Source organism: Geotrypetes seraphini, chromosome 1, assembly GCF_902459505.1.
Source record: "Geotrypetes seraphini chromosome 1, aGeoSer1.1, whole genome shotgun sequence".
Lineage (NCBI taxonomy): Eukaryota > Metazoa > Chordata > Amphibia > Gymnophiona > Dermophiidae > Geotrypetes > Geotrypetes seraphini.
In genome coordinates this window covers 485,793,869-485,820,366 of record NC_047084.1, presented here as the reverse complement: position 1 = coordinate 485,820,366, position 26,498 = coordinate 485,793,869, and the positions used below count along the sequence as shown (strand labels likewise).

Here is a 26,498-nt window from a genome sequence, read left to right as displayed (position 1 = left end):
GATCGCCGGTGCTGTAGCATTCCTTGCAGGCTGCCATCGGCCTCCACAGCACGTTCCCTCTGCCGTGGTCCCGCCCCTCCTCTGACGTCAGAGGCAGGATCGCGGCAGAGGGAACGTGCTGCTGAGGATAACGGCAGCCTGCAAGGATCGCTACAGCACTGGCAATCCTCTCTGCAGGCTGCAGTAATTATCTCAAGGTAAGAGCAGGAGGCCATGGGGGAAGCCAGAAGACGCCGCAAAGGGCGAGCAGCACTAGTACAGACAGCACTAGTACAGGCCGCGAGCTGCAAAATAGTACCTGGCGGGCTGCATGTGGCCCCTGGGCCGCGAGTTTGAGACCACTGGTCTAAATGGACTCGAACTTATATCCTCTTGGTGGTTAGAAGCATAGTTGCCAGGTCTGCGGTTTTGTCGCCCAACTGGACTGCTTTGGAACGCTGGTTGTGGGAAATTTTAAGTAGCTTGCGGGCTGTGGCTTTTTGGGCAGGTTTTAGATTTTTGTGCTGCAATTTGGGCTGTATCATGGCATGGTATTCGCAAGTTGGATCGGCATTCAGCATATCAGCGCTTAGTGCAAACGATGTGTTCAGTATTCCACCAGTAACAGCCCTTGCCCGTCCTCTCTCCACAGCCAATCACTTTTCTCTTTGTCATTTTTCTCTCTATCTCACTTTCTCCTCTACCTTAAGTTTGTTGCCCAGTAGTTCTTTGGCATAAGGAGAAAATTTTCCAGCTAAACTCTAGGAGGTAAAATTGCTTCCTCCCCCAAATGGCTAGATTTAAGCATGGAGGGAAAAGAAACATTCCAGAGCTCAGGAAGAGGAGAGGGAGCATATACCGGATTTGATTTGCAAATAAATACAGCCTTTATCCTAGTTAAGGCAAGTACAAAGTGTTGGAGTTTGTTGTTGCATAAACAACAATGAAGGAGACCAGATGGTGCTCAATCCTATTTATTTAAACAGACTCGACACGATCGTGTTTCGACCCAAAAAGGCCTGCCCCAGGAGTCTTTGTACTGAGTAATAAAACCAATGACGTATCAATCCAAATGTCCAAATGTTGCAATAAAAACGCTGAAAAAGACCAGAATGATGGCTAACAGCAATCGCAGCGAACATCACATAAAAATGAAACTGTGATGTTCACTGCGATCGCTGTCAGCCATCATTCTGGTCTTTTTCAGTATCATTCTGGTCTTTTTCAGTATTTTTCTTGCAACATTTGGATATTTGGATTGATACGTCATTGGTTTTATTACTTAATACAAAGACTCCTGAGGCAGGCCCTTTTGGGCCGAAACACGATCGTGTCGAGTCTGTTTTAACAACTAGGATTGAGCACCATCTGGTCTCCTTCATTGTTGTTTTTGTGCCCCTTTCTGGTGTGAAGGCAGTTTCTCCTGTTTGTTTTTTGAAGTTTGTTGTTGTAATGTGCAGTTCCTCTTTCAAAATGTGCTTGTAAGTTGACAAGTGCAAAAGTGCCCATGCTGTTCTAGCTTCTGTTTCTCCCAGTTCACCAGAATTGTTTATCTCTATTGTGTGTGTGTGTGGGGGGGGGGTCATGGATGTTTTCTATTTGTTTGGGGAAATGTACAGCCAGTAGCATAATAAGGGGGGGTGCGGTCCACCTTTGGGCACGATCTTCCTAAGGGCACGGAATACCTCCTCCTCTCCGTGCCCCCCCCACTCCTCTCCTTGCCGCACATGTGCCCCTTGCCTTCCTCTGTATCTTTTTTGCTGCCCGTGTCAGCATTGGCGCTCTCTCCAACGTCATTTCTAAGACCCGCGCCTAGGAAGCTGCATCAAATGGCGAGCCAACACAGACATGGGCACACTGCTCACACCAGAGAAGTTAAAAAGGTACGGGGGAAAGGGAAAGGGGTGCGTGTGTGGCAGGGGAGACGGAGAAGAGGGTGGGGGAGGCAGGGAAGAGGGTGGAGGAGGGGGCACCACCGCTCTGGGCACTATTCACCCTTACTACGCCACTGTGTACAGTACCTCTCTGAAAATATTTGTCTTTTGCTGAAAAATTCTTAGCCCATTCAACAAAGTTAGGGTATTTTTAGGGTTATACACTTAGGGCTAGATTTACTAAGCAAACCGATCGTGAACTGATCGGTTTGCGACCCCTTTGCGACCCCGACCCGATTCATTAACCTCGTGGCCGATCCAATTCCAATCTGCGCATGCAAATGAGAGTAAACGGCATGCAAAGTGGGAAGGATGCGATTCACTAAAATTTTCCAGGAACACCGACTGGGCTGGCCGATCCAAAAAGAAGTGACTGGTAGGGACTAGTCGCTCAGGTCCTTTCCGACTGCCCTGCTCGCTGCTGCCATGCTTTCTGCCCCGACTCTCCAGCCCTGCTCAGCCCCGACTGGCCCGCCCTTCCCCACAATGCGAGCCCGTGGTTTTAACCAGCAGGTTTAAAGCGGGTTAAAACCACGGGCTCGCAAAGTATATAAAAAAGTTTAAAAACAGAAAAAAAAGCAGCTCACAGCTCTGTAAGCATGCGCAGACCAACTACAGACAAAGAAGATGGTCTGCGCATGCTTCAAGATCACTCACTAGCGATCCATGTGGTCGGTGGGGGGTGTTCCTCCGATCACCCCCATTTGCATGCTGGCCTATAGTGAATTTGTCCACCTGCCGTGGATCACCACGGGCAGGCAGGTTAGTGAATCTAGCCCTTAGTCCAGCGAGTTTCCACTTTTTTCATTCTGTCGGAAAAGTACTAAATGAAAAAGTGGAACCTCACCGGACCAAGTGTATAGCCCTCGATGGAAACTGTCCCAACTGAAGTTAGTTGGGCTGAGACCTTTTCAGCACCCACTTGTACACTAGGCTGTTTTTTTCAAGGTATTTGGGTGGGATTATTAAAAAAAACGAAGTATCTGGAAACGCTGGTTAGAGGGCGTTATAGGTTTCTCATTCCTATAGGATCCTTGAGACCTTTGTCTTATTAAGCTAAAGGACATTCTTGCTAAGGTAGAAGAAAGACCACAGAGCTCTCCAGCTGTACATCTATATCAAAGAGAAGTCAGTTCTCAGTAGCAATTATCACTTAAGTTTTAATTATGCAGTTAGTCCATGTCAGGGCTATTCCTTTCTCTGGAGTGGCTGCTTTCTGGAAGGCTCAAATTCTCCAGGGAGATTGTTGGAGAGCAATCCTGCAGCTTACTTTTCTTTCTCTGTCTCAGAATGTCTCTAATAGCTGAAATCCAATGCCTTTTAAAGAACTGTGTTGGCTGCTGTTTGGTTTTCTGATCCTTTTCTACAACAAATGTGGAATAGTAAGGGGGCGGGGAAGTCCACCAGCACCCATCCTCCTCTCCGCCCACCCCCCACTACCACCTAAACCAGGGCTGCCCAAGTCCGGTCCTCGAGATCTGCTGGCAGGCCAGGTTTTCTGGATATCCTCAAGGAACACGCATGAGAGAGATTTGCATACCAGGAAGGCGGGCAAATCTCTCTCACGCATATTTATTACGGATATCTGGAAAACCTGGCCTGCCAGCAGATCTCGAGGACCGGACTTGGCCAGCCCTGACCTAAACACCGCTTCCCTTTTTTATGGTTGCGGCGTGAGCAGCAACCCCCAACCTGCTGTCAGCTCTTCTTCTGACGTCACTTCCTGAGCCCGTGCCTAAGAAGTGACGTCAGAGGAAGAGCAGACGCTGGCGCAAGCGGCAGGTTGGGGTTGCTGCTCATGCCGCAAACATTAGAGGTATGGGGGAAGAGAAGAGGCGAGCACACACAGCAGGAGGGGGAAGGGAAAGAGCAGATGGAGGGGGACGGAGAAGATGGGCGCACCACCCCGGGTGCCTCGTCAAACTTGCTACACCACTGTCTGCAACCCAGGTAATTTTCCTCTCCCTGGAAAAACTAAGAGCGAGAGCCATCATCCACACAGAGAACTGTCCATCTCATGTCCATGGCCTTAGGATTTCAGTCTTCGGCAATAAGTGTAAAATCCCATTCTTTACAGACCTGCATCTTCTTTCCGTCTGCTGGAACAGACATCCTTCTTGAGTATTTTGGATTATTGTAATATTATCTATTTGGGGGCTTACAAAAAAATACTCAAAAAAACTGAGACTGATTCAGAACATTGCGGTTCGCCTCATTTTTAGATTAAAAAAATGGGAGCACATCACCCCTTTTTATCAAAAACTTCATTGGTTGCCAGTAGAGTCCAGAGTTTTGTTCAAGTTTTCTTGTATCTGTTATAAAGCAGTCTTTGGGATGCTACCAGATTATCTTGCTTCTCAGCTTTCTTGGAGCAACTCCAATAAGACTACACGTAGAACAAATTTATTTAATTATCCCGCTTTAAAATCATGTCAATATAAGAAGTTTTTCGATAGAATTCTATCATTCCAGGCCGCTAAACTGAATACATGGCTTGGAAAACCTATATTAGAGGCTACTTCTTATTTTGAGTTTAGAAAATCATTAAAAACACGTCTGTTCGACATGCTTACATGTTAATTGTGGTCACTGTTTAACTTTTCCATGCTTTTACTTGATGTATCCTTTTATTGATTGTTTTATTATGTATTTTATATTTAACGATTGTACAGTGGTGCCTCGCATAACGAACGCCTCGCACAGCGAACGCTGCGCACAACGAACTTCTTGTCTTGATTCGTACAACGGACTTCGTTTCACACAACGAAGTCGCCCGAGCTGCATCCTTCCGCGCAGTGTACGTGACGCTACCGGCTACCCTCCTCCTCCTCCTCCATCAACCAAATGGGAAGTTACATCATGAGGGGAGAGGAAGGAGGAAGGAAGCAGTTGGCAGCATACGCACTGTTAGAGCCCCGTGGCTTGTGTTAAAGTTGTTTACAGACTTCAACAGCAGCGGGAGAAAGCAGTCGCCGGCCCTGTTTCGCCGATCGAGGGGGGGCCCTGTTTCACCGATCGAGGGGGGGCCCTGTTTCGCCGATCGAGGGGGGGCCCTGTTTCGCCGATCGAGGGGGGCCCTGTTTCACCGATTGAGGGGGGGTGTCTGGTGTTGCCGATCACTGCGGGGGGGGGCGGGCTTTGGCAGAGGTGGGAGAAAGCAGTAAATGAGTGGAAGTTGGCAGGCCTGGGATGGAAGGGCAGTCGAAATACGGTATGTTGGAGCAGGGGATGAGAGGGAGGGAGAGAAGGGGAAATATTGGACAAGGGCAGAAGGGATGCTAAATCATAGGGTGACAGGCAGAGAGAACAACAGGAAAAAGAGTGGAAGCAATCTTGAACCCTGAGGGTGAGGGAAGAGAGAGGTGGTGAGATGATTGATCATGGGGAGAGGGACAAAAGGGAATAGAGATGGGATAGGAAGATAGTGGAAGTAAAAGGACAGGGAGATGTCAGGAGAGGAGATTATGGGCTACAAGAATGGAGGGAGGAGATATGCAGGAAATTGTGAAATTGTGGGACCGACCAAGGGACGGGGGTGGCAAGGACATGAATGAAAGGAAGATAACTTCTAGCCCCTCACCGCTGCTGCTTTCCCGCTTGTGCCTGATGCTGACGGCACAAGTTCTTCCCACTTCCATCATCTGCCTTCTTCTCTCCCTCCCTCCATCCCAGGCAATTCACTGAGAGGGGCAGGATAACTGATGGCACTGCGCTTAACTGCCCTCTCTGTCTTTAAATTTAAAAAATGTGTGTTGTTTTAAAAAACAATTATGTTTTTAGATGTATCTAAATAAAAATAATAACAAAAAATTTATCTTTTTTTATGTCATCTTAGCATATTTTATGCTACAGAACGAATTATTTTTTTTAACATGTATTGTTATGGGAAAACGCGTTTCACATAACGAACTTTTCGCATAACAAACTTGCTCCTGGAACCAATTAAGTTCGTTGTGTGAGGCACCACTGTATATATTTTTCCGTTGTTGTGAACCGCTTTGAACTTCTGGTATAGCGGTATACAAAAACAAAAATATATATATATATATATATATATATATATAAATAAAAAGATGTTTGTTCCCTGAAATCACTCCCCCTCTGCAAAAGGATAATCAGTTCACAGAGAATGGGCTAGATTCACAAAACTGATCGTGGGTTTGCGACCAGATTTCTCTCGGGCCTCATTCACTAACCTCTCCCGCGATCCACTTTGAATCCGTGCATAAAAATGAGGAGAAAAAGCTTGCAAAGTAGGCAGGGACGCGATTCACAACACAAAATTCTCGATCCAACTGGGCTGGCCGATCAATTGGAGAAGCGACTGCTGGGGTCCAGTTGAAAACATCTTTCTGACTCTGGAAGCCCTGCTCTCTGCCCTGCTCACCGCCCTCTCCTGCCTGCTCGCCGCATCGCCGCCACAGTTCTCCTGACCTGACTTCCCTGAAAATCTTCAGCCTGCTTGCCGCATCGCCACCCTGGTTCTCCTGCCTTACTTCCCCGAAAATCTCCTGCCTGCTCGCTGTATCGGCGCCCCGGTTCTCCTGCCCTGACTTTCCCGAATCTCTCCTGCCCTTTTCCGCCCTGCGAACCCGTGGGTTTAAAGCGGGTTAAAACCACAGGCTCGCAGGGCTACAAACTAATAAAAAAGTTTAAAGAAAAAAAAAAAAGAAGATCCCTGCTCCGACAGGTATGCACAGACCATCTACAGATGGTTTGCGCATGCATGGGGATCGCAGAAAAGCGATTTGTGCTGGCAGATAGGGGTGTTCCTCCGATCGTCCCCATCTGCATATTTTAGTTTCCAGAATTTGTCGGACTTGCCTGGATCGGCAATGTTCACAGCCACCTTTCTTAAAATTCTCTGTTGTAGTAGAGGCAAAACACTTTCTGCAACAATTTACAAAGGCCCCGTTTGTAGATTCTTGCTTTTACAGTGGATATTCAGTGCATAGAAACTGCTTCTGATTCAACACACTGTGAAACCAAGCAGCATGGTCTTCTTATTCTCATACAGGGGCCAATGCAGGAAGCTGTGTGTTAAAACTGTGTGCTGAAGCTCTGCATATGGTTTCCTACTACACACACGTGCATCCACACGTACAATTTGCACTAGATGCAGTAATTGAATAATATACAATTTGCACACAAATTGTATCAAAATCGGACAGCATGTCGATTGCCTTGGAAGCAGGCACACACAGGCATGCTTTGTTAGCAGAACTGCAAACAAAAAAATTACACCACCACCTGGCGTTTAAAGCACACACATCACGCGCATGTCTGGAATGCCACTCTATACATTAGCATGACTATGGGCTCCTTTTACAAAGCTGCACTAGGGCCTTAACTGAATAGCGCGCGTTAGCCGCTACCACCTCCTTTTGAGCAGGCAGTAGATTTTCGGCTAGCGTGCGATAATCCGGTGCGTGCGTTAAAAATGTTAGCGCACTTTTGTAAAAGGAGCCCTATATATCATTTAAATGTGGCTGTCTCTGGAAAAAGGTGACTAAGCAGTCTAGAAAAGTTGCATATTTGAACTTCTGTAACTATTTATTTACACCTCCACAAGAGGTTTTTAGCACTGGATAGCACGTTGAATTTTCTGCACTGCTCCGACGCACATAGGAACTCTATGACTGTCGAAGCAGCGCAGAGCATTCAGCACGCCAGCTGGCACTTAAAATCAATTCTGTAACAAAGCAACAAAAGAAGCCGGCTCCCCCCAGCAAGCTAAGACGAAGAAGTATCTGTAGAAATAGGCAATAGAAAAGCGTCCCTGGAACCACATAAAAGGTAGAAAGACAGAAGGCCCCCACTGCCCTCTATAAGGGGGAGGTGAGACAAAAAGGTCATCCCAGGTCACCCAGCCGAACCCTTGCATTTTCATTTTCATGAAAAGTACAGACATCTCAACCGGAACTTCTCCCTAAGAGGGGAGGGTCCAGGAACTCCATACAACATCATTCAGCCATACAATGCCGCAACTTTTTCTTGTATTTCTACTGATTACTTGTATTTGAGCTTTTGGTATTTCTGTTGTTCCTGTTCCCCTGTTGTACCCTTTCTAATAAAAATGATTACAAACCCCACCCCCACACACAATTCTGTGCTTTTCTAAAAGGGGGGAGGGGTATTAATTTACAGTACTTATAGCCCACACTATCCAAACATCTTGGCGGAGTAACAAGATATACATACACAAATCAATATGATAAAATTAAAAACAAACGAAACTATGTTTTCACATATAAAGATATGATTTGATCTGCTGTATTACAAATTATGTACTTTAACCAAATTTTTTTCTTTTTGTTGACTTTAGTCACCTTTTCCCAGAGATGGGTCAGAGCAGTTCAGAATATTAATACATAGTTCCAGTGGCGTACCAAGGGGAGGGCGGGAGGGGGGGGATCCCTATTCTGCCGCTGCTGCCTTTCCTTAACCAGTTGCAGCAGCAGTAAACAGGAGTGTCCACGGGTGCTCACCAGCGTTGCTCAGCTTCTGGTCAGCTCCACTGCTGAAAGTTGCAGGCGTCCTCTCCTTGCGTAATCCACAGCTGCGTCAGAGAGAAGGCTTCTGACGCAGCCGCAGACCGGTGAGGTGTAGACGCTCATGACTTTCAGCAGGGGAACCGCCAGACATGCTGGGCAGGGAAGGGGGGAGAAATGCTGCAAAGGCAAGGGGGGAGACATGGCTGCTGCTGCTGCACAGGGAAGGGGGAGGGTAGAAATACTGCACAGGGAAGGGGGAGGGTAGAAATGCTGCAAAGGCAAGGGGAGGGAGAAATGTTGTTGCTGCATAGGGAAGAGGGGGAGAAATGCTGCTGCTGAACAGGGAAGGGGGAGAGAAATGCTGCTGCTGCAGCAGCACCACCTAATTGGGGAGAGAGAGGGAAGGAGGGAGAAGGAAGACAAGGGAGAGGAACCAGAGATGCCAAGTCCATGGGAGGGAGGGAAAGGAAAAAAGGAAAGGAGATATCAGACCATGGAGGGGGAGGAAGAGATGCCATGGCATGAGGGAAAGGAAGGAGATAGAGATACCACACCATGGTGTGGAGTGGGAAGGAAGGAAGGAAAGGAGAAGAGAAAGAGAGAGATGCCAAAGCATAGGGGAGGGGTGGAGACAGAAAAATGGAGAGGGAGTGAAGCTGAAATGAATCATGTGCAAAGGAGAGAAGGGACCCCAGATATACAGTTTATTGAAGGGACACAGAAAGAGGGAAGAGAGAGAGGGCAGAAGCTGGATGGAAGGGGCAAAGAGAGGGCAGATGTTGCATGGAAGGGAGAGAAGACAAACGTTGTATAGAAAGAAGAGAGCGAAAAGAAGATGATTAAAGCAGAAATGACAAAAGGTAGAAAGATTTTTTTTGTTGCTTTACTTATAATTAAGTAGTATTGTAACTGTATTGATAAAGGTTTATAAATAGAAAATGGAAATAAGGCAATTTTGTGGACTAAACCCCTTTCCTCAGGACAGGATACCATAACAGCAGTATACTGTACTGTTCTGAAGAAAGATTTGGCCTCTGAAAGCTAATTGAAAAATGGATTAGTCCAATAAAATGGTATTTTCTTATTTCTCATTATTTGTTTATTTATTTATTAATTTGTAAAGTGGTGATTGTTATATATCAGTTTTTTAAAATTTACATCTACTGTCTTTATATTTTGCACAGTATTAGGGGACATGTGTCACTGTTTTTGTGGTGTTGTGGTGTTGCATTGTATGTAGAGTCTGGTTTCTTGGCAATTCAGTTTAACTTTTGTCTATATATTTCTATTTTTAGTTTGTGATTATTCCATATTGGGCGAGGGTGTATCTCTGTTCGGTGTTTATGAAAAGGACATAGTTTTCAGTTGGCATTGACTACAGGATCAATTGATTGTGCGGGATCTGGCTTGTTTAGTTTTACAGTGTATGTGTTGGTGTTCTAGTGCTCACTGCAGTGTTTAAGATGCTGCCTTTTCCTAGGTACACTCTTGTTGTGCGATAAGTGGATTGTTACTAAAAATCATATTTTTGATATAGATGGAGAGAGGGGGTGTCAAAAAATGAAGGACCCAGGGTGTCACATATGCGAGGTACGCCACTGCATAGTTCACAAGAGTGGAACTTGCCTCATCACCTTGCATTCAGCAACAAGATCATCTCATCTCCTCATGCCCCTGTAGTTTTCTTAGTTTGTTTATGAGCCATCCCTTTCTATAAAACAAGGAAGTTGTTGCATGTCCTTCATGCTCATGCAAAATAAATCCTCACTATTGCCAGCGGCAGAAGAATGAGCTCTACTTGTTACTCCTCTGCAGACCTGATATTAAAACTCAGAGTTAGAAAACCATGCACTCGGCCTTCAAGTCTTCTGAGCACTTCTTTAATCTGGGTTTGAGCAGCATGGAATACGACATAAAAGTTGCCCTATGGGATCAGACCTAGGGTCCATCTAGCTCAGCATCCTATTTTCAGCAGTGGCCAATTCAGAGTCTGAAAAAGTAGCAAGACTCCCAAGGATAAGCAGTGGCTGTCCCCAGGTCTACCTTAACAATGGTTTAAGGACTTTTCCTCCAGGAATTTGTTCAAACCTTATTTAAGCCCAGCTATGTTAAACTGCACTGTGTTTATGTCTATACAAACCGCACAGATGTGTGTGTGTGTGGTGAGGGTCCTCCGCCGTTGCCAGCTCAGCTGATCAAGACAGGGGTATTTTCCCCCTGATCAGCTAAGCCGGCAGGACTCCCCAAAACCGCAGTTTTGGGGAATCCTGCTGGCTCAGCTGATCCGGGATTCCCTTGCCGCGATTAGCTGAGCCGGCAGTGGCGTCTACTTTTAGGATGAAATGTAGGCCAGCATTTTGCAGGCCTATATTTCAGGTGTCTGTCATGGCTTTAGGGAGACGCTTAGGGACGCTTAAACTCACCCATGGGCGAAACCACACCCAGCCTTGGATGACCTTAAGTGTTCCTATGCATCTCCCTAGATCTGTAACAAACGCCTACAGCGTCCTGCCTCAAGGAGTTTTTGGGCTTTTTTTTAAATGTGCGTCCCAATTGGCTGCAAGACAGTGGTAGGACGCCTACTGCCGCCTACAATTGGGACACCCATTTGTAGAATCAGCCCCAAAAGGTTTCCCTTACTATTTGCTACACCAAAACAGATATTCAAATTCTGCTGTTATCTTAGTAAAAGTGACACTAACTCATTTCACGAAATATCTACTAGTGGAGAAATAATAGCACAACATATGCTTGGTCATACAAGAGCACTAAACCCAAGGAAAGGCAGCCATCTGCAAATATTAAAGCCATATCATGCTTACTGGGAGATGTAAACTGGAAACCAGCAAAAAACGGCCATCTAAAGATCCCACAAACCAGTAGAACCTCCCAGTTTTCCATTATATTTTTATTTATTTATTTAAAAATTTATATACCGCATATAACTATGTGGTTTCCATATCACATACATAAAATCTTATTTCCTTGCAATTACCACATATAAACAACACCATTAATCATCCCTGTTATAAACAGGAATAGAGCACAAATTCAATCAATTCAGAAATACAATCAAACTTTAAATCATACATTGCTGTCAAAAGAGTTTTAAAAGGCAGTTTATCAATTGAAATATACCTTAGCATAGGAAGGCATTGGCAAATAATTATGAATTGCCCTGTTATTGCCTAAGGAAGGGCAGTACATTAAATAAACTAAACCAGGGGTGTCCAACCTTTTGGCTTCCCTGGGCCGCATTGGTTGAAAAAAAAATGTTTCTGGGGCCGCACAAACGCTGCAGCAAGACAGAGGAGGGAGACGGCAAGACGGTAAATACCCGGGGGCAGCAGAGGAAAACACTGCATCGCCCTCGACCGGGGCTGCACAAAATGCTTCATGGGGCCGCAGGTTGGACACCCCTGAACTATGCCATAAACCATACAGTATTACAAAGCATTACAGTATTATAAATTAATGCATGCAATTTCTCTCTCATTTTTACTGGCCGCTGTTGGCAGTATTTGATCAATGGTGATTTCCTACTGCTGTGACAGCATCCGACAGCACACTCTAAAAAAAAGCTTTGTCTGCATATTTCTTGCTCTTTTTCTTTCTTAACAAATGTATTTTTCTTTTTTTTTTAAAAAAAATTCTGTATTAAGAACATAAGAAGTTGCCTCCGCTGGGGCAGACCAGAGGTCCATCCTGCCCAGTGGTCCGCTCCCGCGGCGGCCCATCAGGCCACTGCCTGAACAGTGGTCTCTGCCTAATTTTGTAATTTACCTCTAATCCTGTCCCTATAACCTTACCTCTACTCCTATCTGTACCCCTCAATCCCTTTGTCCTCCAGGTACCTGTCCAGACCTTCTTTGAAGCCCTGTAGCGTACTTCTGCCTATCACATCCTCCGGCAGCGCGTTCCATGTATCCACCACCCTCTGGGTGAAAAAGAACTTCCTGGCGTTTGTTCTAAACCTTTCCCCTTTCAATTTCTCCGAGTGCCTCCTTGTACCTGTGGTTCCCCTTAGTTTGAAAAATCTGTCCCTATCCACTTTTTCTATGCCCTTCATAATCTTGAAGGTTTCTATCATGTCTCCCCTGAGTCGTCGCTTTTCCAGGGAGAAAAGCCCCAGCTTTTTCAGTCTGTCAGTATATGAGAGGTCCCCCATACCTTTTATTAGCTTAGTTGCTCTTCTCTGGACTCTCTCAAGTACCGCCATGTCTTTCTTGAGGTACGGCGACCAGTACTGGACACTCAAGAAAGACATGGCGGTACTTGAGAGAGTCCAGAGAAGAGCAACTAAGCTAATAAAAGGTATGGGGGACCTCTCATATACTGACATATATTCATTTTCAAAATTACATTAAGTGTTATATATAGTCAATCACATTAACAATAAATACATCACTTATAAGCTATCATTTGTACATTTCATAAATTCTTATCCCTTCCCCTTCCCACCCCTCCCTACCATATATTCCATTATCATATAAATATGTATTAATAAAATATCCCCCTCCCTACACAATTAAACTGATAAATTTAAGGGAAACAATTTCAACTAATCCGTACAATATTTTGTTAATGGTTTCCACACATCCTAAAATTTCTTGAAAAGAGAGATTTATACAAATATGGAGGCTTTCTCTTGATCTGTGATGATTTATACCACAGAGCAGCCTGAAGTGAATTTGTACTTCCACAGTGGCTCCACCGAGGTATTTTTTTCCACATGATATTTTTTGCTCTTATTTTCTTGAACATTTTTATTCCAGCACATTCCTACCAATGTGTTATTCAAAACGTTAGCATTTTTGTTTAGCAGGTGTTTTTGATGGCTGTTATAGCAAGTTAATCTGCACTTCTCATGTAGATTTTTTTTTTTTTTTGCTTTAAAACAATGCAAAACACAGATTGTGTGCCAAGTAATAGATTCTTCAATGTTTTATCTGTAACTGGCTTTTAGGCATGTAGCAGTTACTGCACCCATACTTTCTCAAAGAAAATCATGGATTTATCACAGATTGCTCTTAGTACAGATTTCTGCTAGCCACTGTGGTTCTGAAGGAAAAAATGGTGCGGTTGATATTCAGTTGGAAGCAGTGAACTTTTTTTTTTCGTTATCTCCAGCGTTATTCCCGCATATTCAATGCTGGGCAATGTCCAGGCACTGGCATTGAATTTCCGAGTTTATGCAGCCAGTTATCTCTTATATGGTATTCAGCACTCAACCACCTAAGTGACACCACAAAGACAGGACTGACTTTTATGCAGTCCAATTTAACTGCTAAACTTAGGTGATTAAGTGCTGTGGAGGGAGGAGTGGCCTAGTAGTTAGAGTTACAGTCTCAATACCCTGAGGTTATGGGCTCGAGCCCAGTGCTGCTCTTTGTGACCCTGGGCAAGTCACTTAATCCTCCATTGCTCTTGATACGTTAGGTAGATTGTGAGCCCACCGGGACAGTTAGGGAAAAATACTTGAGTACCTGAATGTAAAAACTACTTAGACTAGGAGTCCCCAACCACCAGGCTGCGGGCTGTGCCAAATCAGGCCACACAGAAAGAATAACATTTTTTATTTTATTTACATTAGTTTGCAAGATATTTTATTTTGAAAAGTGACCACTTCCATCCACACCTCTTTCCCACACTTGTCTCAGTCGCAGTATTTTTTTTCGGTAAGCCCACAAGCTAACCCTAGCAAAAATGAGTAAAAAAAAAAAACCAAACATCGCTGGAGAGCTTCTTTGAAAAGGGGGAAAGACCCAATGATGAGACAGCAGAAGCCTCCAAGACTGCCAACAAGAAGAGAGCTGCATTTAAAAGAAAATGCCAAGAGTCCTACTTAAATTATGGGTTCATTGTAATAGAAGCGTCCTACCGCTGTCTAACCAGCCAATCTGGATGCACTTAAAAAAAAAAACCCACACCCTGAAGCAGGCCGACTACACCTTAGACGTCTGTCATAGTTGAGGGAGACACATAGGGATGCTTAAGCTCACCCAAGGCTAGGCATGAGTGTGGTTTCGACCGGAAGAGGCCTTGGGTGAGCTTAGGCGGCCTTATGTGTCTCCCTAGGGCTGCAATAGGCACCTGAAATGTAGGCCAACAAAAAGCTGGTCCACATTTCAATCAAACAGACTTGGCCCCTATGCTGATTGCGGCAAAGAAATCTCACTGCTGTGATCAGCTGAGCAGCTGCGTGTTTGAGGTATCTGGCCAATCGGAGTCTTAGGCCCCTCCCAGTGCATCCCAGAATGGGAGGGGCCTTAGGCATCTGAGCCAATCTGAGCCTTAGGTTCCTCCCGGTGCATCCCAAAATAAACCGCCGGCCAGAGGGTGTATGTCTCCCTCCAGCCGGACCTTCTGTTTACAAGGTACAGGGGGGGAGCTGGGGGGTGGTCTCCCTGTTAGGGAGATCGCTGGGTGGAGGGTTGGTGGGTCAGTCAGTCGGTCACTAGGGGGGTGTTCTGGTAGGAAGGAGTGGGCATCCCTCCTACCTATCGCGGTTGGGTGGGGGGTTTCAGGGGGGGTTCTGGCAGGAAGGAGTGGGCATCCCTTCTGCCTATCGCAGTTGGGTGAAGAAGGGGTGTTTCGGGAGGGGGTTCTGGCAGAAGGAATGGGCACTCCACCTGCTGGTGGATGCTTTGGGGGGATGGTAGTAGGGAGTGGGTATCTCTCTTGCCACCTGACTTTGCGGGGGGGAGGGGAGGGAGAAGATATTGGTTCCCTGCTGCTGCGTTTGCTGCTGAGCTGATCGTAGCAGGGAGATTCCCTTGCCATGATCAGCTCAGCAGCAATATGATTCTCTAACCAGTGCCTGTGACGTAGATACCGGTTAGAGAATCAAAGTGGTTAGGTGGGATTAGACAATGGACAGACACGATTCTATATAGGATGCCTGTGTGCGATTCTCAAAAGCCGCTTAGGAGGCTGCTGTGACCAGGCATCCTATAGAGCAGGAGTCTCCAAAGTCCCTCCTTGAGGGCCGAATCCAGTCAGGTTTTCAGGATTTCCCCAATGAATATGCATTGAAAGCAGTGCATGCACATAGATCTCATGCATATTCATTGGGGAAATCCTGTAAACCCGACTGTATTCGGCCCTCAAGGAGGGACTTTGGGGACCTCTGCTATAGAGAATCAGGCCAAAAATAAATAACATTAAAATATTCTCCAGACTGCCTCATAAAACTAGAGTCACCTAACTGAACAGAAAAAGTTTTCTCAAAGAGAAATGTTTTCAAAAGATTTCTAAATTTCAAATAAGTTGATTCAAGTGGATAGCCCCGCACAAGTAATTTAACTGGCCAGGAGCCACTACTTTGCCTATGTCCTTTGCCCCTACCCAGAGCCTGAGATAAAGAAACTGTTAAAAAAAACCTGTAAAATGGTATATGTACTCTACAAATCATGTAAAAAATTGGAAATCAATCAAAAGTTTTCATAAAAATTAATTCTGTCAAAAACACCAATACAAGTGGGATTTCAGTGCCCTGCCCAAATCCCATAACTGACTTGAGATAATAAACTGAAATTTACAATCTGATAAGAGTTCACATTTTAGGGAACAAATTTTTTAACTCATTAACTTATTACAACCTGGAAAAATCTCAAGACTTGGTTTTAAACATTTTCAACATGAAACAGACTTTGTCTACAAAGAGATAACTGAATCTATGATAATGCAGCTCTCCAACTTATTTGAGTAATATGAAATTACCATCAATTCAATCTTTATAGCAGCTTTTAAAAAAAAATACACACTTTCCATACAAACTAACACATATTGTACACTTTTATTTTGCAGAGGAAGTGAAGCGTAGTGGGAACAAAAGAAAAGGCAAGGCCTCAAATCAAAGAAAGCAAGATTTATTGAAGGACCCGACATAGGCCATGTTTCAGCTAATTGCCTGTGTCAGGGACTGTTTTGTGTTAGTTTCCCTCAGCAACTCGGTCAGAAGACATCCAAATAATAAACTGCAAGCGTGATTTCTTTTGCTATTGCAGAAGGTGATGATGTGTACATAAGAAATCACACTTGCAGTTTAATATCTGGATGTCTTCTGATCGAGTCGCTCAAGGAAGCTATCCCAACACAAATTAGTCCAAACTTTTTCTTTTGTTCACATCTGGGCCCAGTACACTTTATTTCTTCTGTTGCTTGGTTTGTGCTGCTCTTCCTCTCTGGCTTGCTCACGCTTTTATTCTGAAACATAGGTTACCTGGCTTTTTGCTTTTAGCATCAGAAGATTAGTTACTTTGCCGAAAGGTAAACCTAATGAAATGACTTCAGCTTCAGTGACTTCATTTGGAATTTTTCGGATATGGAGTACACGAGAAGGGGAGCAGAGGAACTGATCGTCTTTAAACTTCTTGTTGTAGTTCCCATTAACTAGAACATTAAAGAAAAAGGGTGTTAAGGGGTGCAGTGTGTGACGTTTCCAGTTTCCAACTATATGTACTATTGATTCATTTACTTTATAATATACCAGATCATGACAAGGCTCACCCCATCAGTCTGGCTTCCCTTCCCACTATAATACCAGAAGCTCTTCCTCATCTTTAACCCTACCCTCACTTTTCAATTCAAATCCTATTTGTACATCCATTACTTATGATAGAGCACAGTTACTTACCGTAACAGGTGTTATCCAGGGACAGCAGGCAGATATTCTTTACGCATGGGTGACGTCACCGACGGAGCCCTCGGTACGGACCTTTTTACTAGAAAGTTCTAGTTGGCCGCACCGCGCGTGCGCGAGTGCCTTCCCGCCCGACGGAGGAGTGCGTGGTCCCCAGTTAGTATAAGCCAGCTAAGAAGCCAACCCGGGGAGGAGGGTGGGACGTAAGAATATCTGCCTGCTGTCCCTGGATAACACCTGTTACGGTAAGTAACTGTGCTTTATCCCAGGACAAGCAGGCAGCATATTCTTTACGCATGGGTGACCTCCAAGCTAACAAAGAGGGAGGAGGGATGGTTGGCCATTAGGAAAATAAATTCTGAAGTACAGATTGGCCGAAGTGCCCATCCCGTCTGGAGAAAGCATCCAGACAGTAGTGAGTAGTGAATGTGTGAACTGAGGACCAGGTGGCCGCCTTGCAGATTTCCTCAATGGGTGTGGAACGGAGGAAAGCAACAGAAGCGGCCATAGCTCTTACCCTGTGGGCCGTGACAGCACCGTCTAGTGACAGACCGGCCCGAGCGTAACAGAACGCGATGCAAGCTGCAAGCCAGTTGGATAGCGTCCGTTTAGAGACCGGTCGACCCAAACGATTTGGGTCGAAGGTCAGGAAGAGCTGAGGGGACAAGCGGTGAGCCCTTGTACGATCAAGATAGTAAGCCAGGGCACGCTTGCAGTCAAGACTGTGCAATGCCTGTTCTCCGGGATGTGAATGAGGTTTCGGGAAGAAAACAGGCAACACAATGGACTGGTTGAGGTGAAAAGCTGAGACCACCTTAGGAAGGAACTTTGGATGGGTGCGTAGAACCACCTTGTCATGGTGAAAAATAGTGAACGGTGTATCGGCAACCAGTGCATGAAGCTCACTAACCCTCCTGGCAGAGGTGATGGCAATGAGGAAAAGAACCTTCCATGTCAGAAATTTGAGCGAAGTTGTGGCAAGCGGCTCAAAGGGAGGTTTCATGAGGGCAGATAAAACCACATTCAGGTCCCAGACGACCGGAGGAGGTTGTAGAGGTGGTTTGATGTTGAAGAGACCCCTCATGAATCGGGAAACCAGAGGGTGAGCCGAGAGGGGTTTTCCCAGGACAGGTTCATGAAAAGCCGTGATGGCACTGAGATGGACTCTGATTGAGGTAGACTTGAGGCCTGCGTTGGACAGGGAGAGCAAGTAGTCCAGAACAGGTTCCACCGCTAAGGAGGTGGGATTGTGATGATGCCGGAGACACCAAGAGGAGAACCTGGTCCACTTCTGATGGTAGCATTGAAGGGTGGCTGGTTTCCTGGAGGCGTCTAAAACGAGACGAACAGGCTGAGACAGATTTCCTGGAGAGGTCAGCCCGAGAGAAACCAAGCTGTCAGGTGGAGTGAAGACAGATTGGGATGTAGTAGAGACTGATGCTGCTGTGTAAGTAGAGTAGGAAACACAGGTAGAGGAATGGGCTCCCTGGAGCTGAGTTGAAGCAGGAGGGAGAACCAGTGTTGACGAGGCCACCGGGGGGCTATGAGGATCATGGTGGCTCTGTCCCTGCGGAGTTTGAATAAAGTCCGCAACATCAGAGGTAGTGGAGGAAAGGCATAGAGGAACCGATCCGTCCAGTCGAGTAGGAATGCATCCGGGGCCAGACGGCGAGGAGAGAAGAGTCTGGAGCAGAACTGGGGCAGCTGATGGTTGTGAGGAGCTGCGAATAAGTCCACTTGCGGAGTGCCCCAGCGAGCAAAGATGGAGTGGAGCGTGGGAGGATCTAAAGTCCACTCGTGAGGTTGAAGGATGCGGCTGAGAGTGTCGGCCAGGGAGTTCTGTTCGCCCTGGATATAGACCGCCTTGAGGAAGAGACTGCGGGCCGTGGCCCAGGTCCAAATACGAAGAGCCTCCTGACAAAGGAGGCGAGATCCCGTGCCGCCCTGTTTGTTTATGTAGTACATGGCGACTTGGTTGTCCGTGCACAGGAGCAGAACCTGAGGACAAAGAAGGTGCTGGAAGGCCTTGAGAGCATAGAACATGGCTCGTAGTTCTAGAAAATTGATGTGATGTCGACGCTCCTGTGGGGTCCAAAGACCCTGGGTGCGTAGGTCTCCCAGGTGAGCTCCCCATGCATAAGGGGAGGCATCCGTGGTGATGATCATGGAATGTGGGGGCAGATGCAACAGAAGGCCCCTGGAAAGATTTGAGGAGTTCAACCACCATTGTAGAGATCGCCGAAGAGATGATGTCACAGAGATGGGATGAGAAAGAAGATTCGAGGTCTGTGACCACTGGTCGGCTAGAGTCCATTGAGGTGTCCTGAGGTGGAGTCGTGCTAGGGGAAGCACATGCACCGTTGATGCCATGTGTCCCAGGAGGACCATCATCTGTCGAGCTGGGATGGTTTGATGAAGGAGCACCTGATGACAGAGGTGGAGCAGAGCCCGTCGACGATCGGAGGGGAGGAATGCCCTCATTAGTGTGGTATCGAGAACTGCTCCGATGAACTGAAGGCGCTGTGTGGGAAGCAGATGCGACTTGGGGTAGTTGATCTCGAACCCCAGTAGATGGAGAAGAGAGATGGTATGTTGAGTGGCTTGTAGCACAAGAGGAGACGTAGGAGCTTTCACTAACCAATCGTCCAAGTAGGGAAACACTTGGAGGTTGTGAGACCTGAGGAAGGCCGCCGCCACAATGAGGCATTTGGTGAACACCCTGGGTGATGAAGCGAGGCCAAAAGGTAGCACCTTGTACTGATAATGGCGATGGTGCACCTGGAATCGCAGGTAGCGACGTGAAGTTGGATTGATTGGTATGTGAGTGTAGGCCTCTTTGAGGTCCAGGGAACATAGCCAGTCGTTGTGAGAGAGATGAGGGTAAAGCGTGGCAAGGGAGAGCATTCTGAACTTCTCCTTGACTAGACACTTGTTGAGGTCCCTGAGATCGAGAATGGGACGAAGGTCTCCTGTCTTTTTGGGTACCAGGAAGTAGCGGGAGTAGAATCCCTGACCCCTTTGATCTGGAGGTACTTCTTCGATGGCATTGAGAAGGAGGAGGGATTGAACCTCCCTCAGGAGGAGGGGGGTTTGAGTTGAGAGAGAAGCAGACTCGACGGGAGGATTGTCTGGCGGAAGAGTCTGGAAGTTGAGGGAGTAGCCGTGGCGGATGATGTTGAGGACCCACTGGTCCGATGTGATGACCTCCCAACGGCTGAAGAAAATGTGGAGCCTGCCTCCGATTGGCTGAGGAAGAGGCAATGAGGGTGGAAGACTGGCTAAGCCCTGGAGAGAGGAGTCAAAAGGGCTGAGAAGGTTTGGCAGGAGGAAGAGGCTTGGCAGGTTGATTAGGCTGGGCACGAGCCTGGGTGTGTTGGTGCTGGCGGGCCCGCCTAGGTTGCTGTGCAGGTGGGTTGAGCGGTCTGGCAGAGAACCTGCGTTGATATGATGTCTGCGGTCTATAAGGACGAGTAGGAGGAGTCTTTTTCTTTGGTTTAATGAGAGTATCCCATCTGGTCTCATGGGCGGAGAGCTTCTGAGTGGTGGTATCCAGGGACTCTCCGAATAGTTCATCTCCCAGACATGGGGCGTTGGCTAGACGGTCCTGATGGTTGACGTCTAGATCAGAGACCCTGAGCCAGGCCAGGCGGCGCATAGCCACAGCGATGGCAGATGCACGGGAGGAGAGCTCAAAGGAGTCATAGACAGAGCGCACCATGAACTTCCTCAGTTGAAGCAGGCTGGAGATGTGCTGCTGGAAAAGAGGGACCTTGTGCTCCGGCATGTATTTTTGCATGGAGGAGAGTTGCATTACCAGATGTTTCAGGTAGAAGGAAAAATGGAAGGAGTAGTTGTTTGCCCTATTGGCAAGCATGGCATTTTGGTAGAGCCGTTTGCCAAATTTGTCCATAGTTTTTCCTTCTCTGCCAGGAGGGGTGGAGGCATACACACTGGTGCCCTGAGTCTTTTTCAAGGTGGATTCTACCAGGAGAGACTCGTGGGGCAGTTGGGGTTTATCAAAACCTGGGATTGGTATGACCCTATAGAGACTGTCCAATTTACGGGGGGCCCCAGGGACAGTTAGCGGGTTCTCCCAATTTTTATAAAAAGTTTCCCGTAGGATATCGTGAACAGGTAACTTTAGGAACTCCTTGGGAGGTTGATCGAAATCCAGAGCCTCCAGGAAAGCTTGTGACTTTTTGGAGTCAGATTCCAATGGCAAAGACAAAGCCCCTGACAACTCCCTGAGAAATTTAGAGAAGGAAGATTGTTCAGGTTTGGAAGCGGTCTCGGGTGCGGAAGGCTCTTCGTCCGACGACGATGCATCCTCCTCGGTACCGGGGGGGGATTCTTCCCATAGGTCCGGGTCTCTGACATCGGTGGTTGCGTGTCGAGAGACCGGAGTGGACGGGTCGGCATGGTGAGTCTTAGACAAAGACTTGCCTGAGCGTACCGAGACATTTCCTGGCGATGTAGACCTGTGTCTGTCCCGATCCCGGGAAGAACGGTGCCGGTCCGGGTCTCGGGAAGACCGGTGCCGGTCCGGGTCATGGGAAGACCGGTGTCCTGCTCGGTCCCGAGGAGGATCCGTCGTCGTTAAGGCGACTGGCTCGGTATGGGAATGGAGATGCGGTGCCGAGAGAATGGGCATGGAGGAGTCCATAGGTACCAATGGAGTGGATACCGGTTGGACGGTGCGGGGCTCGGGCCGGTCTGGTACCGAGAGCAGCGGTGCCAAGATAGATGGTAAGAGCTGCTGAAGTTGTTGGTGGAGTTGCTCTTGCAACTTGTCCTGGAGGATGGCCGCAATGCGGTCATCCAGGGGAGGCACCGGAACCACTTTTTTCTTTTTTGGTTCCTTGGGTGCCGCTCTACACTCCGGCGATGAGGGTGCCGATGACGAGGCACTCACCGATATCGGAGTGGAGCGTTTCTTGGCCCGGCGTGGAGCCGAGAGGACTGGTGCCGTCCCCGAGGCGGGAGGGCGCTCAAGGGGGGAAGGCTTCTTAGCCGGCTTACCTGGCGCCGGAGGCGCCGACGTCGTCTCAGGCGGCGTCGAAGTGGTCGGTGTCGATTTCGACGGTGCCGCAGAAGAAGATGTCGAATCCATAGACGGGCCGGTGCCGAAAAGTAAATTTTGTTGGATTTGACGATTCTTCAACGTGCGCTTTTTGAGAGTGGCACAGCGGGTGCAGGAGTCCGCCCGATGCTCTGGTCCCAGACACTGCAAGCACCAATTGTGTGGGTCAGTGAGGGAGATCGGGCGTGCACACCGCTGGCACTTCTTAAAACCTGGCTGCGGGGGCATGAATGGAAACACGGCCTCCGCAAAATCAAACCCCGAGGCCTGGATCGTGGCAACAGGCCCCGCCGGGGTAGGAACGAAAAAATAAAACAAAAGAAAGAAAAAAGTACCCGAAGGTGAAAAACCGAAAAAAATAACGCGAGCGGGAAGGCAAAAGGAGGATTTCAACTCTGTTGAAAAAACACACGTCTTCTTCGCTCCGCGGAAACGAAAAAAACTGGGGACCACGCACTCCTCCGTCGGGCGGGAAGGCACTCGCGCACGCGCGGTGCGGCCAACTAGAACTTTCTAGTAAAAAGGTCCGTACCGAGGGCTCCGTCGGTGACGTCACCCATGCGTAAAGAATATGCTGCCTGCTTGTCCTGGGATAAACAGAATTACTATTTAAGAGGTCTTTTTACTAAGCTGCCATAAGTGCTAGCATGCATTTACTGCAGCTTAAAAGGATTTCCTGCGGTAAGTTCCCAATTGGCATGCGCTAAAAATATTTTTACAATTTTTTTTTTTTTTTGCAGAGGGGGCATGTCTGGGGCAGACGGTACATCAGCATGTCTACATTGCCGTGTGCTAGCTGATTAGCACAGGATTACTGGTGCAGTTCTTAGGCCTACAAAACAGGCCTACTGCAGTAATCTTATTTAGTGGCCACACACTAATTGTGACATTAGTGCATCCATTAAAGGAAAAAAAAAAAAAAAGGGAACTCAGCCATTTTACTGTTGTGGTAAAAATGGCTTTAGTATGGAGGATAAAAACCACATAAGAACCTGCTAAGGCTACTTTCTACCGAAGTTTAGTAAAAGGACCTATAAGATACTATTACATCCAAATGCTTTTAAAACATTTCCACAGAGTGAGAATGATAGTAACATTGAACGCCTATTAACACTTTCCTGAAAGGAAATTTTTTTTATACAGGTTAATGATATCATGAAAGGCCAACGTACCCAAAAATACACTGGGAAACACAATCTTTCCAGCATGCTGCCAGAAAAAAATCTAATAGATAACAATACAAAAATCTATACACTCAATTTGTATTGTGCATTGAAACTACTAAGAACAGTGCTCAGATGTATGACCGCCAGGCCGAAAATCCGGGTTAAGCCTGAAATCGTGTGTCTGTGTAACCTCTTTCAATCACTGCACATGTCCAAATATGTCCCAATCTGCGCTTTATTCGTGCTTTCGCTTTGTTCACGCTTGAATCATTAATTCAAAATACTTTCTTGGTTCCGACATGTTTCGTCTGGAGCTGCTTCAGAAAACACAAATGGTGCAAAATCTCTCTTTGTGATGTGGTCTGTGAAAAACATAAACAACAAATAAAGTTTTAACACATCTCATGATCCACGATCTCTGTAAAACGAGCTTGCAGTGACTCTGGAGCGTACCTCATTCTTCAGTTGTTCAATTTATCTCCTCCAAATTGCCACCATACACCCCACTCCTTTTTCAGACACTGAAGATACCAGAAATGACATCACCGGATCAACAAAGATCCGAGAAATTTAAAAATTTAATGATGTAAAAATGCCCACCATTCAACTTCCCGATTAGGTCCAAGTGGAATAACAGTCTGCCAATGGAAAATCCACTGTTGTTCCTTTTTTCCACAATACCGCTGACATAGTTCCTTCTCGCTGTAAAACAGGACCTCCAGAACCACAAATTCCAAATTGGTCCTCCTCGCTGTAAAACAGGAACCTCCAGAACCACAAATTCCAAATTGGCTATGCTATGTTCTTTATCTTGCCAATGTTGTGTCAGTGAGACTGTGCTATCCCCCCTCCAAATTTTGCTCAAGATGCTCCACGATCCGAGTTCTAATGGACCTGGTAGTATGCCCAATGTAAAACAACCTGCACGCACATCCAGTAAGGTAGACAATCCCAACCGTATTATAGTCTTAGCTTGCAGCATATACTTCCACTGCAAGTGGGGGTGTATCATTTCTCACCAGATGCATTTGAAAAGTAAGACTGGATAAGTAATTCCTATAAATTCCTGCCCCGCAAGTATGCAAATCGGGACGGTGATTGAAAAATCTCATGGTGCTGCAATACATGCCAATATTTCTTGATTATATGCTCGATTTGAAATGCCCTAGATGTGAATAAGGTAACACACACCACAATCTTGATCCATCCTTGGTTGTGGACCCCTGCAAGAGCACAGATCTCTATGACTATAGTGTAAGCCTTCTTAATTACTCCATGCGGGTACTACCTGTCCACAACTCTGCCACATATCTTGTGCTCATAGTTTGAGCTCACAATCTGTGGTGCACAGTCTGCGAAATCTCAAAAACTGTCCCACCGGCAAATTAACTTTTAAAAGCCTTAGATGGTAGCTCTCAAACTGCAATAAATTATTACGGTCAGTGGCCTTGCGGCGGATGGTGGTAATGAATGTAAATCCCTTTAGCATGATGTTTATGTCTAAAAAAAGAGATAACATAGAAACATAGAAATAGACGGCAGATAAGGGCCACGGCCCATCAAGTCTGCCCACCCCAATAACCCTCCCCTACTTTTCTCTGTGAAGAGATCCCACGTGACGATCCCATTTTGTCTTAAAATCAGGCACGCTGCTGGCCTCGACCACCTGCAGTGGGAGATTATTCCAGCGATCAAACACCCTTTCGTTGAAGAAGTATTTCCTGGTGTCACCGTGTAGTTTCCCGCCCCTGATTTTCCACGGATGCCTTCTTGTTGCCGTGGGGCCTTTGAAGAAGAAGATATCCTCTTCCACCTCGATACGGCCCGTGAGATACTTGAACGTCTCGATCATGTCTCCCCTGTATGCTCAGCTGTATGGTAGGTATAAACTGCAAATTTGGATCACATATATTTAACCATTGTACAAAAGCTGAAAATAGATCTTCTGATTCAATCCAAACCAAAAAGATGTCATTGATAAAACATTTCCACGTGTATACGTACATAAAAATTTCTGAAGGATACAAAACCTTTTCCTCAAAAGCACTAACGTATAAACAGGCTATGGTAGGTGCCATAGTGGCTCACATGGCCTTTCATCTGCATGTAGAATTTGTCAAACATAAAATAATTCTTCTCCAGAGCAGATGTAGCAATGGTGACCAAAAAATCAACTTCCAACTAGATAGAGATGATGCTAGTAAATGTCCCCGAATAACTTCAATGGCTTGGTCTTGAGGCACAGCATGACAAAGAAGGTTTTTTGTGCCTATGAGGTATTGTCCAGTCTGGCCTTGAGCCGCTATGGCGGCTGGCTTGTACTGTGTTCTCTGAGGCTTTTTCCTCCTTTTCACATTTGAATCAACTTGTGCATGCTATGTTTAGCTAGATAGTTCTCATTCAGTGCACTATTTTTGGCAAGAAGAGTTATTTATTAAATATTGTTCTCGAAGTATATTCACGTATAGAACAGTAATATCAAGTGTAGCCAAGAGCGCTCCAGATGGAACATCATTATAAGTGTCCAAAAAAATTCAACATGCTGGTGGTGATGTAAGAACGTGCTTTGGGAACCTCTGCTTTCAAATGAAAATCTACAAAGGCAGACAGTGGCTCCAAAGCAGAGCCAATGCCTGACACAATGGGGCATCCTAGAGGTTCTGCAAGATTTTTGTGTACCTTTGGTACAAAATAAAACACCAGAATGGTAAGATAATTTTGTCTCCAAAACTTGCATTCTTTCTCAGTGATAACCTCATTTTTCAATGCCTGAACGGGAATATATCTCAGCCAAATCCATTGATGGATCCTTCAATAATTCACAATAATACTGAATGTCTGCCATAGCTTCAGCCATATACTTCTGAGTGTCCAAAATCACGATTCTGCTCCCTTATCTGCGGGACCGATGACAGAGGTATCCATAGCTAATGTTCTAATGGCTGCTTGTTCTGTCCCAGATAGATTTCCTCTGACCTTACGCAGACTCCATGTGACCAATTTAATCTTCTACCAAATGCTGGAAGACCTGCAGGTGGGAGTCCATGGGGCCTTGGGTTCCATGTGGAAGGTCTAGATAAAGTCCTTTTTGCATCTATGTCATCCATATCTTTAAAAAATAGTGCCAGATTACACTTAATAATTTATAAATGCTAACCCACATATTTAAAGGAGTGTAGTTGACCTGAGGCACAAAGAATA

At 46.3% G+C, this 26,498-nt stretch overlaps 1 protein-coding gene across 6 annotated transcripts in view; it reads right to left on the bottom strand.

The window, feature by feature from the left end:
- The window catches only part of PTBP3 (polypyrimidine tract binding protein 3), a 255,937-nt gene that overhangs the window by 129,853 nt on the left and 99,586 nt on the right, over positions 1 to 26,498 (bottom strand). For 5 of the 6 annotated variants that reach the window (XM_033926068.1, XM_033926075.1, XM_033926058.1 and 2 more), the window contains exon 3: positions 16,632 to 16,801. The exons of the other annotated variant lie outside the window; for it this stretch is intronic. In XM_033926068.1, coding sequence (XP_033781959.1) covers positions 16,632 to 16,801 — 170 coding nt within the window. The remainder of the gene's footprint in view (positions 1 to 16,631; positions 16,802 to 26,498) is intronic. 6 annotated transcript variants of the gene reach the window in all.